The sequence below is a fragment of the Neurospora tetrasperma genome (assembly GCF_000213175.1).
Source record: "Neurospora tetrasperma FGSC 2508 unplaced genomic scaffold NEUTE1scaffold_81, whole genome shotgun sequence".
Lineage (NCBI taxonomy): Eukaryota > Fungi > Ascomycota > Sordariomycetes > Sordariales > Sordariaceae > Neurospora > Neurospora tetrasperma.
Window position 1 is genome coordinate 1164307 of NW_009799179.1, and position 14640 is coordinate 1178946.

General features: G+C 52.8%; 5 protein-coding genes across 5 annotated transcripts; 3 read left to right on the forward strand and 2 right to left on the reverse strand.

Moving 5' to 3' along the window:
- Window positions 1-225: 225 nt before the first annotated feature.
- Window positions 226-2052, forward strand: NEUTE1DRAFT_104676 (uncharacterized protein; the record flags this gene model as incomplete). Its single annotated transcript, XM_009856980.1, has 1 exon — window positions 226-2052. The coding sequence occupies one exon, from the start codon at window positions 226-228 to the stop codon at window positions 2050-2052; it is 1827 nt and encodes a 608-aa protein (XP_009855282.1).
- A 523-nt stretch (window positions 2053-2575) lies between these two features.
- NEUTE1DRAFT_104678 (uncharacterized protein) lies at window positions 2576-2848 on the forward strand (the record flags this gene model as incomplete). The annotated part of the gene is made up of 1 exon (XM_009856981.1): window positions 2576-2848. One exon carries the CDS (start codon window positions 2576-2578, stop codon window positions 2846-2848), a length of 273 nt encoding a protein of 90 aa, XP_009855283.1.
- Window positions 2849-2888: 40 nt separating this feature from the next.
- On the reverse strand, window positions 2889-4333 carry NEUTE1DRAFT_132532 (uncharacterized protein; the record flags this gene model as incomplete). The annotated part of the gene is made up of 2 exons (XM_009856983.1): window positions 2889-4116; window positions 4184-4333. 2 exons carry the CDS (start codon window positions 4294-4296, stop codon window positions 2889-2891), a joined length of 1341 nt encoding a protein of 446 aa, XP_009855285.1.
- Window positions 4334-6360: 2027 nt separating this feature from the next.
- On the forward strand, window positions 6361-8197 carry NEUTE1DRAFT_149377 (uncharacterized protein; the record flags this gene model as incomplete). The annotated part of the gene is made up of 4 exons (XM_009856984.1): window positions 6361-6892; window positions 7030-7074; window positions 7128-7268; window positions 7402-8197. 4 exons carry the CDS (start codon window positions 6630-6632, stop codon window positions 8018-8020), a joined length of 1068 nt encoding a protein of 355 aa, XP_009855286.1.
- A 512-nt stretch (window positions 8198-8709) lies between these two features.
- On the reverse strand, window positions 8710-11237 carry NEUTE1DRAFT_125315 (uncharacterized protein; the record flags this gene model as incomplete). The annotated part of the gene is made up of 2 exons (XM_009856985.1): window positions 8710-10398; window positions 10513-11237. The coding sequence occupies 2 exons, from the start codon at window positions 11235-11237 to the stop codon at window positions 10101-10103; spliced, it is 1023 nt and encodes a 340-aa protein (XP_009855287.1).
- Window positions 11238-14640: the final 3403 nt, after the last annotated feature.

Here is a 14640-nt window from a genome sequence, read left to right on the forward strand (position 1 = left end):
CGCAGCTCCTACCGTAACATTGATCTACAGGTCCCAAGGAACCGTCCGTCCCTTCCGCATCCTCTCCCTTTTCGCTAATCCATTCCAGGTTTCCCTTTCGTGACAGCATCACTACTTTACCGTACTATACCATCACATTGCTCTCACAGTGAGTTGAACCAAGTGTGGTTTATTGACATGCTCCAGTCTCTGAAAATCATTCAATCTACAGTCATCACTGCAACCATGGATATCACCCCAATGGTGGCATCCGCCGGGCTGCTCCAGACCAGCTTGATCTGGGTTGCCTACGCCGTCGCCGTTGCTCTCGTCTTCTTCGTCGCCGTCATCACCGTCTTCACCTGGCAGACCCCCTACGATCGCTCCAAGCTTGTCACGACCGTTGCCATTGTCAGTCTCACAGCTCTTCTAGCTACAGTCTTTCTCCTTCCCGTCGATATCGCCCTCGTCTCCTCCACCGCGTCCGCATCGAGGGGCACCAAGAAAGACTGGGCGACACCCGAACGCATCCATGGCATCCTCAAGACGCTCAAGATTGTCTACTACTCCCTGTACAGCTTCGATGCGCTTCTCTGCCTCGTCGTAATCCCGTTCGCATACTTCTGGTACGAAGAGCATGACGAGGTCTTGGAGGAGGAGGGAAGAGAGACTTGGAGCACCCGCTTCTGGCAAGCCTTAAAATATACCATTGCCTTCATCATTCTCGTCATCATCCTGTTCCTCGTAGGCTTTTTCGTCCCTACTGCAGCCCAAGACCATGGCCGACATCTTGATCTCGACTACTTCAAGCGTCTGTTGACCAACAACAATGGTGAAAAGGCTCTCAGCTTTGGCCTCGGACTGCTCATGACACTGGGAGTCCTCCTTTACGTGCTCTACACCGGAACCGGTCTCGCCCTCCTTCCAGTCTCCCTTATCAAGAGTGCCCCGGCCATTTCGGCCCCTGAACTTTCCGCCATGACTGCTGCCGAGCTCGAGCACAACCGCGAGCTGCAGCGTCAGATCGAGATGCGCAACGCTGGTCGTATCGTCGCCATGTCTCAGAAGGACAGGCGCGAGCTCGACCTTTTACTCCGTGAGGAACGCACTCTCGTACGCCGCCAACGTCTAGCAGCCGAAGCAAGCGGCGAGGGACAATCCACCATCATGCGCATCTGGACCAAGACCCAGGCTGTTTTCCGTCCGCTCAAGCTCTTTGGCGGTATCCTCCTGCTTTGCCTCTCAGTCATCCTCTGGATCTCGATGCTCATCACCGCCATCGACAAGGCCGCCAACTCCGTCTGCAAATCTCACTGTGGCTACATTCTCGGGCATATCAACGTATTCCAGCCCGTTAACTGGGTCTTTGTCAAGGCCGCCAAGGCGTTCCCCATCGACTACATTCTCATGGCTTTCCTGATCCTTTTCCTCTTTAGCAGCTCCATTACCGGCATTGCGTCCGTGGGCATCCGTTTCCTCTGGGTCAGGATTTTCCAACTCAAAAAGGGCCGTACCGCCCCTCAAGCCCTGCTCATCGCAACTGTCATGCAGGCCCTCATCATCCTAGCCATCAACTATGCCGTCGTCAACCTTCTCGCCCCTCAATACGCCATGTACGGCACGCAGACTTTTTGTCAAGCTCTTTCTCTGGACCCCGGTGCTCCTCCAGACTGCAGAAACCATAGGGACATGATTCGCCCATGCTCCGAGTCTCTTACCGACCCCTTGGCCAAGGACGTATGCACGCCCACCGTCATGTCCACCTTCTTGAACCGCATTGTGCTCAACTGGCCCGTGTTTGGCGCCATCGACTTTTGGGCCCAGTTTGCCTTCTTGACTGTGTTCTTGTTGGTATTCGTTACCAGCTTGATCAGGACTCCCAGATTGAATCTTACGGAGATTGACGAGGAGGCACAGGCGGACGAAGAGGAGGGATTGCTGGCGAGCACCTCCAGGAGGTTCGGCGCTACTTGGCAGGATATCACGGGCAGAGCCAAGAGAACTGTTGGTGGACATCCCAATGGCCAAGGATATGGAACTAGTGGGACAAACGGAACGACTAGTTCTCGTTAGTGAGAGGACTGTGTTGGTGATGGATTGTGGTGGCTCTCTACCTTGATACCCCAGATTGTTGTAAGTGGTAGAGAGGAAAAGTTGGGGATAAGTGTAATTTTGTGTTCATGCTTTCAAGCTTGTCAGTTTAAGTCAAGGGATCGGACGGGATGGAGTTATACGCATGGGCATGACTGTTTCTGTATCTTGTCTTCTCTTCTTGTCATTGCTTTTCCCTATGGTACCAAATCGTTATTATCAAGGCAAAGAAATCCTAAGCGAAACATAAGTACTCTGCTGGCGATGAATTGATCATTATTTGTGTAATATTGTTTTCTAAAATATGGTACCTGGACTGTGGCTTACACCTACACGATGAAGAGTCCAGGTTTTCGCACAAGCAAATACATCTATCTGGCTTGCTTATTCAACATTCATCATCTTATGCACTTCCCATCGCCACCTTTCTCGCGCTCGTCTGAATAGATCGAACACATCACATAACACCCTGGATTTACTATTTCAAGCATCCAGGTGTCTTTCTATGAGACCTCTGCTTGTATACACGTCCTTCTCGCTATCCCAACGTCTCAGAACACCAAGAAATAAATCTGCTGGCCATCCAATCCACCCCACCCCGACCTTTCCAGTCTCCTTCAACCCATCCGTCACCGTCACCGTCACCATCGCCCATCCACTAGTCGTACCGATTCCACTACCAAAACCACTACCACCACCCACCCGCCCCCAAAACTTCCTACTCCCATCCGCCTACATTCCTCCTCCTCCTCCTCCTCCCAACCCAAACACTACATAAGTCATACGCCCATTACTTCTTCTCAGTTATACCACCCACTCTAAACCACCGATGTCCCCCTCTCCTCCCACCCCGCCGCCGGGCCCACATGCATCTCCCTCCAACACCTCACACAGTACCCATCATCCTCACACCCTTCACATCTAATCGTAGCATCCTCCAAACAAACTTTACACCACCTCCTCGCATCCTCGTCGGTATAGCTCTCGTTTCTGCCTACCCATCTTTTGGTACTTTTGGTCTGGTACTTTGCAGAAGCAGGCGGGGGAGGAGGAGGAAAGAGAAAAGAAGAAGAAGAATCATCGGCGGGTAGAATTAAAGTGGTGGTGGGTACGGAGGGAAGGCCGAAGGCGTCGGTTTTGATGGGGGTTGAGCGCAGGTGGGAGAGGCGGGCGGTGAGGGAGGGGATGTCGTCTGTTACTTGTTTGCAGCTGCCGGAGGAGGCAGGGGAGGAGAGAGTGGAGGAGGGGACGGTGGGGAGGGTGAGGGAGGGTTCTTGCTTGGGGGAGGTGGTGGTGAATGTGGGCGTGCGGGTTCCGGACGGAGGGGAGGGGAGAGAGAAGGGGTCGTCGTCGTTGTCATCGTCGGTAGGGCGGCCGCTCAGGTTGATTTCGTCCTGGACTTGGTTGAGGACCCTGTTGGTTTCTTTGGTCATTGCTTCGCCGTCCGAGTCATCATCGTCGTGGTCGTCTGCAAATGAATTGTTGTTTGGCTTGGGAGCGAGTTCCGATAGAAGTTTCTGGACTTTGTGCTCGTCGTTTTCGATTATGCCATCATCGTCGTCGTAGTTGTTGTTGTTAGCAATGGCATGAAGATCAATGTCTTCCTCATCCTCCTCCTCGGCAGGAACATCTTCTTGCAGGTTTAGGTCATCTTGTAGACCTTCCAGAAGCTCATCCAGAGCTTGATCGTCTACTTCTTCTAGACCCCAAGCTGAGGATAGTATCTGCGTTTGGATCTGGGTCTTTGTATCCTCATCCTGAGATGATTCCTGGTTGAGGTTTCGTGAAACTGGCGTTTGTCCTCTTTTGGGAAGAGGCTGGGAACTATCATGGCCTTTCATTCGTGTATCTGGTTCCGGCTTTGGCGAGGCGGTAGAAGCCTGACCACTTCCTCGAGAAGCTGACGACGGCACTGATGTTGAAGATGCATTACGGAGCACCCGCAACCTCTCGGTCAGAGCATCGTCTTTTGAAACCGACGGTGTAGAGCCAATGGCCAAAGAAGGCTTCACTTGTGCGGTGTCATTGGTAGTGGTAGAAGCGGGACTACAAGTCACTCAGCGTTTCAGTATGGTGAATTGTCAGAGGAAGATTCATGTTGGTCAGGCTTTACTTGAGTGGGCCAAGCTTGCTGCTAGTATCAAGCGTGACACTGGTGGACTTGAGGGCGTTGAGTCTGTCCAGAAGTGATTGATCCAAGTCATTGGCCGGGCGATCTGAAGCCATGCCTGCAGCAGATCGGGTAGAGTCAGGGGAAGTGCGGCTGAAGAAGCGGATCGGGTATTTAAGGCTGGGTGTAATTGGATATTGTTGTGATGGTCACGGTCTCCCAGCAGTTGAACTTTTACACTGGTCGGAAGCTGTAACCTCGCGATGCGATAAGGCGTGTCTGCGTTCACCTCAGGCACGTCTGCAGGAGCCTTTCTGCAGGGGCGTCGGGGCCGGGCCGTCAAAGCCAAAGAGGATAATTGAGCGATTGGGAAGGCGAAGAGGACAGATGTGTTCGAAAAATGGATCGGTGTTCCGTCGAAATCCAATCGGGGAAAAAATAGCGGTCCGAGTCAACTGTGTCAAGTCCGGATGCTTTGGCGGGTTGGAGGTCAAGAGGCATGCGGTCGTGAAACCGGGGCGTGACTTTGGGCTGCCGGGGCAAAAGTGGGGCCACCCCGGGGATTGGAATTGGAAACAGCCCTGTTACCATCCATTGCATATGTGTACGCAGTACAAGTTGGGCAGATTTTAAAGCGGATTCGGATATGTACACTAGACCTCGCATTGATTCGAGGCTGAGTGGCAATTTGAGGCATACAAAAGTCCTGTCATAGATAAGATACGACTGTTACCGGGTTGGCTGGTGGTACCGACCGATCACTAACAGCTGCCGACTTGGTCACTTTCTACCATGTACATAACATAAACCAGCTCCAATAATTTTGGCGGGGGCTCCTGATGAGTTGGATGCAGTAAGTTGAAGCTAACGGTCTTACGTGACTCTGGTGTGCGGCGTGCCCAGTGATTGGTGAAGATTGCTGCCCAAGACCAGTGAAAAGGTGACGATGGCACGTTCTCTCTGCAGGGGAAGTGGCCATCTGATATGGCCACCGAGCAGACACGTGCAACTGCACTGCACTGCCTTGCAAGCCAAAAGCTTAACCCGTCGTCTGTCAGCCGACAGCATCACCGACAACATCCCCGGCACCGGACAACTATCCGAGCATATCCATCTTAATCATTAGAGTGTGGCGTGCGGTATGCAAATTCAAGTCACAGAGTGAATGGTCTACTTATATGGCTCCTGGAAGGTTAGGCGTCATGGCTGTGTCTGGGGATGGGATGTCGTTGGGAATTTAGGGTCTCTGGCACCATAGGTCAATTTCACTCAAGTGACGATCCTGACGATCCAGGGCACCGCGGAGTCATACCACAGTAATATGTAAGGCGCTCCAATAAAAAGTAGCTTCTCTATCGGCAGTTGCCGAGTTGCGACTGGTTGGTGGACAATGACTTCATCTGCTGCGCTGCCGGAGCATCCAGCGTAAACTTTGCCCCGGTCTCGTAGGACGGGTGAGGTCACTGAGGTCACCCAGCCAGAAGGGATTTTAATTTGGCCACTCACTGCCCAGTTTCGGGCTCTCAATCGCGAGGTGTCGGGCTTACACCAAAGAGCCAACCATATCGGTTTCCTTTACACAAATCTGCCATTCAGGCTGATGAAAGGCGTCTTTGTCATGTGAGCGGTCGATGTTATGAGCAAGTTAGGTGGCTACTATGCACAGAGCCAACTGAACTTTGCTGGCTTTGGGATGGTGGCACCTTTCCGTCTTTTATAACCAACTGCCTGCTACGTAAAGTGAGGAATGGAAGGGCGGACATACAAACGGCGCAGATGGCGGCTGAAGGTGGATATTTCCAGGGAGCAGCGGCCGCAGCACAGGGTGCTACTAGACCATTGGTGTTAGTGGCTACCTCCCACGGGTGAGTCGATCAGGTATGTCTTGAGGTACTGCCCATCTATCTCTAACGCAGTGGCTTAGAGCCGACGGAGAACGGATCCCCCCCGTCATGTCATCTCCTTCCATCTTTCAACTAAGTAACGCGAGGTAAGTAGCACCATCAAGTTTCCCTTCCCTTCTTGGCGTGACGAAAGTTGGTGCAAGGAAACCTGGCTGCGCCATGGCTTTCCAGCCTTTGGTTTTTTTGGGGAGCGGTCAGCTTTTTGCGGCGACCAAGATCTTTTAGGTTCCCTTTTCCTTACATCAGCCCGCATTCCATTCCCGGACCCTTCATTCACCCTTGCCTCAGCTACATAGATTATCGCCCCTGTTGGTTGCATCCATACTGTACCTGTAGTCATACATTCGGCATTTATACTACTTTTCCATCCTAGTCCCGGCTCCTTGGCTCTGTTTCGCCTCTTGGCCTGTGACCAGGCAGGTCTTAAATCTTTTTCTTCCCCGGATCCTACTCACCTCCGCTTTCTCCACGACCACCTTATATCTTATCAACAACCTTAATCTTCCGATACACATCATACCAACCACAACACAGCATATCATATCATGAAGATCGATCTAGCCATCCTTGTCTCGGCCCTTTGTGCCAATCCGGCACTTGCCCTCGTCGCATCAACATCCGACCTTGCGCGACGTGAACCCGCCGAGCCCTACCAGATCGTCGACCGTGACGTCGACGCTGTTTCGCAGGAACTTTGGAAGCGCAGAGGTGGAGGAGGTGGCGGCGGTCGCGGTGGTGGTGGTGGCGGCAGTTCCGGCGGCGGCAGCAGTGGAGGAGGTTCAACCGGAGGAAGCTCATCCGGCTCAGGGTAAGTCAACACTCTTCACCTCATCGATTTTTTTGTTTTTGCTCTCGATTTTCACCGTCGGTTGTTGGAATTTGTGTGGGAGAGCGTAGGCATTGCGTTCGTCATGCAGGGCGACGCTAATGTTTGTTTGTCTACAGGAGAGGCGGCACTGGAAGCAGCGGAAACAGTGGTTCTGGTTCATCGTATGTGTTTTCATTTTCAAGTCGTGTTCTCTAACTCCCATGATTGTGAAAAGGCGGTCATCGGGAGTATCCCAACCTGGAAGCTCGTCCTACAAAGGTCCTTCTTCGGGAAGCTCTTCCCAGGAAGACTTTCGGTACTACGGGGGCGCCTCCTCTCGCAGGAAACCCAACAACAAACCGAAGCAGAGATCCTCGTATGCATCAGCAGCAAAGTCGCCTTTGAGAGACTTCCTGCTAGATCTCGCGGGCTCTCCAACCCTTTCCAGTCTTTTTCTAAGTTCCGTTCAGTGAAACGTGCATCTTACTAACATAAAGTCTTTCCAACAGAGGCCCCAAGACATCGCCAACTTACAATGGTGGTGGAGCAACCAAATATGGAAGCGGGCCAAAGCCTGCCTACGGTGGTGGCCGCTATTACGGAGGTGGCGCGGTGCAACCATACCAGTCCGGTATGAGGTCGCCATCCGGCATCCGCCCCTTCGCTCTCGGTGCTGGTATAGGACTTCTCGCTGTCTGGCCCGCCGTTTGGCTTTATGGTGCTTACATGTACCCCTACCACAACTTGTACACCTACCACAACCAAACCTCCGACCAGGACGAGACCCGCAACGTCACCTGCGCCTGCGACCCATACAACGTCTGCGGTTGCGACGAGAATACCAATACCACTTATATTGACTCCCTTATCGGAAACGGAAGCTACTCTTCGCTGAACCATTCCTTGATTACCGTCGCCACTGTTGACGGAACCGACTACCTCCTGATCAACGGTACCTTGCCCAATGGTACGACTGCGTCCGGCGGCACGGATGATGATGATGGCACGACTACGTCCGGCGGTACGAATGGTGGTGAGAGCAGCGCTGCCGGTCTCCGCAGGTTGCTAGAGCACGCCGGATGGTGGCCGGTCGTGGCCACTGTTGCGGCAACCGTATTCGCAGTCTAAAGCAGTTTCCCCGGAAACTTATGGGTCTGATGACGAGTTCTGAGCAATATGAGATATCCCTCTATACTTGGGGTATCAGCAGTCTTTCGATTATCCTACAACACAGTTCTTGATACCATTTACGAAATGAACGCTGGTAAGGACGAGGGAGTGGCTATAATGCCCACTAAGGGCGGGCAAAAAAAAAAAGAAGAAGAAGAAAATCATATGATCACGAGGTTGATGATGGACCCGATACCCCTAGGTTTTAATGATTTATTGACAGGATCCTACTTCGGTTTTGTATACCACCGTACATAGATGATTTCAAGATTCCACGATATGGTTCATGAATAACAAAATCGGTTAATTGACTAGTCTACTAGCCAAGCTCCAGTTAACCCACAGAAAAAAAAACTGGAGGGAAGTTCATCCGAACAGCCCGTAAGCAGACATTAGTCTCGGTGGCTGTGTGGCGACAACTTTTCAACGCTCGCGGCTTGTTAAGGTACAATCTACGCATGAGGCCAATCAGAAACCACCACGGCAGGCACCCGTCTGATCTCTGATGAAAAGGGCAAAGTGGAACAACAAACCTCATGAGGCATGTATCTTCCACAAGAACAGTAAAAACCCGTCTTCTTATACAAAAGTCGCACAGAACCTCGGTTTCCATCAAATCAGAAGAACAAAGCAATCATGACGTCTCCCGAAGCTCTTGTGCCTGATGACCAACGTACACCCCCGCCACCAACTTTTGCCGGTCGTCTCAAACTCGAAGACTTCAAGTTCGACGGCAATGGCTCAGCATCAGCATCGCCATCACCAGGCGGAATTCGCAGAAGCGCCCGTCTGTCCTCGACAACCAAAGCGACACCCGTAAACACAGATACATCCTCCTCTTCGGCATCTCCATCACGCAAAGCCACTCAAACCCAAACCACCGTTACCACCACCTTGACAACAACAACAACAACAACAACAACCAAAGCCCGATCATCCAAACGAAAACTAATAACCAACACCTCGACTTCTTCAACCTCCCCAACCCCATCCAACTCCGGCTTTTCTACTCCCACTTCCAAACGCCCCAAACCCCTCCCCAAAAAGACCTACGACAACATCCCCCAAACCCTCCCCGACGCCCTCTCTCCCAATCTTCTTGTTCTATTTATCGGTCTCAACCCCGGCATCTCCACCGCCATCCAACAACACGCCTACGCGCACCCGACCAATCTTTTCTGGCGTCTCTTGTTTTCGTCCGGGATCACCCCCGTGTTATGTGCACCTTTTGAAGACCGCTCCCTGCCGGAGCGGTTTTCGCTGGGGTTAACCAACATTGTGGGGAGACCGACGCGGAATGGCGGGGAATTGACAAAGGGGGAGATGGACGAGGGGGTGGCAGTGTTGGAACAAAAAGTGAGGGTGTGGAAGCCCGAAGCGGTGTGTGTGGTGGGAAAGGGGATTTGGGAGAGTGTTTATCGGGTTAGGCAGAGGCAGAGGCAGAGGCATGGGAAAGCGGTGGGGCTGCTGCCAAAAGATTGGAAGTATGGGTGGCAGGATGAGAGTGAGAACATGGGTGTGGGTGTTGATAGTGGTGATGATGAGGAGGAGACAAACACGACAACAGCTGGTGGGTGGAAGGGGGCGAGGGTATTTGTGGCTACGAGTACTAGTGGGTTGGCGGCCACGGTTGGGAGGGCGGAGAAGGAGAGGATTTGGAGGGAGTTGGGGGAGTGGGTGGAGAGGAGGAGGGCAGAAAGGGAGAAGGAGAAGGGAGTGAAAGGTGAGGATAAGGATGAGGGTCAGGGTGGTGTACTGGGTGAGTGATGTTCATGGTGTGAGGGGGTTCACGTTTGCATGTTCCTTAGCTGGTTGGAAAGCCTCGTACAAAGTACTGGTTCAAGTGTCGAACATTAAATGGAGGTACTTGAATTGACTAGATATCAATGTCTTGCATAATCTCGTCGCGCACTGTTTAAGCGAAGAATGGTCTCATATACTCCCTCTGCCCCTGCATGTTCCCCGTGCTAGGCGAGCCTCACTCCGACTTCTCTTCACATGCCCATCATTTCATCACAGATCAATCCCACATTCCCTCTTACCAAGCACAATGCCCACCATCAATCCTCAGATCCGCGCCCGTCATGAAGCTGCTCGCATCACTGAGCAAGAAGATCGCCGCGCCGCGGTACTCTTCCGGGTAACTCAGCCTTTTGAGCATATTGGCATCGGGCCAAGCGGTCCTGCGCTCAGGGAAAGCTTCAAAGAGGCCGGCCGTCATGGCGGTCACGATGTAGCCCGGCGAAAGCGTGTTGACGCGGATGCCATGCTCGCCCCATTCGGAGGCGAGGTTGCGGCCAAGCTGGAGAACGGCGGCTTTGGAGGCGTTGTATGCGCTTTTTCGGGGGGGATCAGTCGCTGGTCAAAACTTGAGGGAAAAGGAGGGAAAGAAGGAAGGAAGGAAGTAAAAAAAAAAAAAAAAAAAAAAAAAAAAAAAACACAAAACTCACGGGCAAATCAACCCCCGATTAGCCACCGTCCCACTCATGCTCCCAATCAGCACCATACTCCCCGGCCACCCATTTTCCACCATGACCCTCGCCACCGCCTGCGCCGTCATAAACACCCCCGTGACATTCACGCTCATCATCTTGTCCGCATCCTCCCTGCTATACTCCAGCGCGCTCGTCTCCTGCTGGATCCCCGCCGCAGCAATCAACCCATCCATCCTGCCCTCCTTCTTGGCAATCCCCTGCACAACTTCATTCAGCGCCTGCTGATTACGCACGTCAACACGGTGATAAGTGATGCTGGACCCCAATTCCTCGGTGGCGCGCTTGGCAACGGCGGAAAAGGGAGAGTCGGGATCGGTGGAAGGGTCGGGCAGAATGTCGACGACGTGCACACGCGCGCCGGCTTCGAGGACGGCCTCGGCTTGAGTGAGGCCGACGCCCCGCCCGCCGCCGGAGATGAGGATGACTTTGTCTTGGAGGGAGAAGAACTCGGGGAGGCGTTTGGTGCGGTCGAGCTTGAAGGGCTCGGAGGCAGGGAGAGGACGGGAGGGGGTTTGGTGGAGGGAGCGGGTGTGGCTGAGAGGGGTGATAATGGTTTGGTTGATGGCTCGGGCTTGGTGTTGGAAGAGTGCAGTGGTGAGTCTGGGGGAAAGGCGGGAGGCTGAATTTGGGACTATGGTGGTCTTGAGGGCCGAGAAGGCCTTGGTGGTGAGTCTGGTCATTGTAGTTGGTGGTAAGATTGCTGGACTGGGTTCTCTGAGATGTTGTATTGTGAGCTTGCAAGTGTATCTGTGAATGAGGGTTTGTTAATGACTTTGGGGCAAGCAGGACTGGTGATGTTATATAATCACCGGTGATGGATGGAGAGGTCAAGGTGCTTGTCTAATTCAACAATCTACGAGTCACTCGTAGGTCGAGATCAAGATGATATTGCCAAGGAGAACAGATACAAACAACGAACAAAACACCAGAGGGGGAAGATGAGAAGAGGGCGGGTTTGATAAGTATGTACGATGTCGCTGTTGGTAAGATGTCATCCCAAAGCAGAAAGGACGATCGACGCAATGCCAGTTTTGACACCTGCAGCTGATGGATGTCGAGACGAATCGGTGCATGGCAAACCAACAACTCAACAAGCACCCCCTCACTTGAGAAGTCAACCTTTGAATTCGGCACGATGTGATGATGCATCACCACTCCCGTTTCTTTGCAGGAATACTCGTTATAGATCTTCGTCTTGCCATGTTAGAGCCAACAGTCCCAATGTTGGAGCATAGCCCCCCGCTGAGGAGGGCTCGCTGAAGCTTGGTATCTCTTTCTTTTCGGGTCAATGTTTGGTACAGCGAGAGCACTCTAGAATGTGGATTATCCCAAATCAGCGAAGCACAAGAGCTTCTGGATGTCGCAGTACGGGAGTTCAAAATCCAATGCAACCTTGCAAGCTTGGCAAATGTCGAAGGATGAAGTTATCCTGGGACGGTTTACCGATTTTGGGGAACCCGGAGGGGAAGAACGAGGGGAACATGTCGACACTCAAGAGGAGGTGGCGTTCCGCCCTGCTTTTGAGAGTCCAAATCTGCCATGCATGGCTGCGGGTTTGTTCTGATGGAAATTGATGATGATGAGGGGTTGGAAGGGGAGAAAACCTGCCAATGGAAATACCCAGAGTGAGACTTGATAACTTTAGATTCTAGTAGTTCACACCCTGGCGGTGAATATTAGGAAGATACGTAGAAACACTCTTCTTTAGTCTGATGTCCTTATGGCCTCGGTCATTTCTCTCTCCAACGTAGAGGAAAGAGCGTGGTTATGATTGCCAGCGCATGACGCTCAATAATAACAGCTGTTTGCTATACATAGGTAGCGAGAACTGTCGGCTTGTGTAATACTTGTACTTGTACTACCTTAGCCGAGCACATTTACCCGAACTTGACGGACCGCTCCTGTGGTGTGAATATCGCGTGTAACCCAACCATTTCATGTTCCGCTGTCAGAAAGGGGCATCCCGGGGCAATATCATGCATGCAATATTGTCCACGATTGGGAAGTTGATGATGCGACTGTGAGGAACAGCAGTTGACCAAGACCTGGGAAGCGCACTGCCGTCTCCTTCGGGGTTGAATAATGGGGCCGTTGCGGGAGACCCACCTGGGCTCCAAGCCCGGCCGGACCCCGCTTGACACCCCCGACCCTCGACTTGGCGACACCGCTGGGGACGGGACCCGGGAGGTCCACCTTGTGTGTTGACTGCCGGACCATGCGGCGGCCGGGTAGGGTAACCCTACTGCCCTGGCTTTCAATAGCAGCACTGCACCACCTGCACTGCGCAGTGCAAAGCATCAATGGATCAGCCACGCTGTATGTACAGATTTGGTGTCAGCGCCGTTTGCCCATCCTCAATCGCTGTGTCTAGGGGTTGACGCTATCGCGACACCTTTGCGACGCTCCTGACCATGGTGGCTTGGCGGAGACCCTTGGGGGTTTGGGGCTCTCGCTAAAATCCCCGCCCCCGGACGATGATAGCAGCGCTTGTTTTGTCCCATGCCGCCGTATTCGCAACCAGCAGCAGCAGCTAACGCCTCGACCGAAATGGAACAGAAGAGCACTGACTACACTATTAACAAGCGCTGACAAATGTTGGGATGCGCTGGTATGTATCTATTACAGGTCGTCCTGGTGGTTGTGGCCGTGGTCATGTCGGCATTACCGAGAGAGAGAGAGAGGGATAACATGGCTGAAGGAATCTCCGATGAGAAGATCCAAGAGGTCCGTCTTCCTTCGAAGCCACGGAGGCCCTCGGTGTCTGTCTAGGGACTCGTCAACCAACGGAAAGGTGGCGGGGCGGGAGATGGCGTGCCATGTCGAAAATCGTAATCGCCGCTTGGTGGATGGTCACTCCAGTCTCCAGATGAAGATGAGATGCGAGACAAGGACGGTTCCAGCGGCCGGGATGTGGAGGGAGAAAAACCTGGATGAAGCCGGCGCGGATCAAAACCCAAGGGTCTCGAGCTTTTTCCCCACCACCACCTCCACTGCCGAGATGATCTGCTGCGCCGCATCCGAACGATCTATGGTGGGAGGGTTCGTAGCCCGTGGAGCCATGTTGGAATAGCCTGTACGTAACAGGTAGGTCACAACTATACACTAAACTGCATGATTACCTTGGTTGTGTGGCCCGCGAAACAGATGAACTTGGTGATATAGCTCCGGGCGGTCTCGCATTCCCAAAAACATACGTTCTTCGGAGAGTTTCGGGTTTTCAGACGGAAGCGTCCTCGAAACCAGGGGCGCGTGTCATGCTCGCGTCAGTAACATAGAGATGAACAAAGGGGGACAAATTCAGGATGCGCAGTTTTGAAACATGAAACAAGATGTTCAGGGACCATGAAATACCGGAACGATGGATCTGTAATGTTTTCTTGATGGTATACACGTGCGAGCAAATCTTCCACGAGTGGTGTAAGCACTAACAATTATTTCGCTGAGGAGTTGGAATCTTATGTCTTTGAACTGGCCATCACCAAGCCAACAACGATATCACAGGAATCACGCGACCATAATATCGCGCAACGTCTTCTTGATCGAGGTTCGCTCGTCAGCTCGCTCGACAGCAGGACGTTGTCGACGCACTCACACCGCCCAAGTGCGAAATCTGACGGGTCAGTTGGTTGCCAGGACAATGGCTTTGAATTGTTGCGTGCCAAGATATGTCTGGCAAATTTTGAATCTGACGTGCACTGGAGCCGCCCGACAAAAGCCACATACGGCATATACAAAGTCGTACGACAGAAGTGAAGCGAGCCGAGGTTGGCGTAGTCATTCTAGATCGTCCATCGAAGCTTCGACCGTCCATTGTCCAATCAACGCGGCCTCCCCCAGAAAAAGTGCAAATTCCGCACTCTACCACGTTCATCCTGGTGCGGCCGCGGCGACGGCGGACCACAGCTTCGAAAGCCGAGACGCTGTCTTGCCGTTGCAGACGCGCGACAGAAGGACAAGAAGAAAATTCGGAAATTTGGGGGGGTTCCTGTATGAATATCAAAAGCCGGCCATGAATGGATTTTCCTTGCACGGCGAGAGCGACGAACGGTGCACCATCAAGCACCCGCCCCCCCCCCCCCCCCC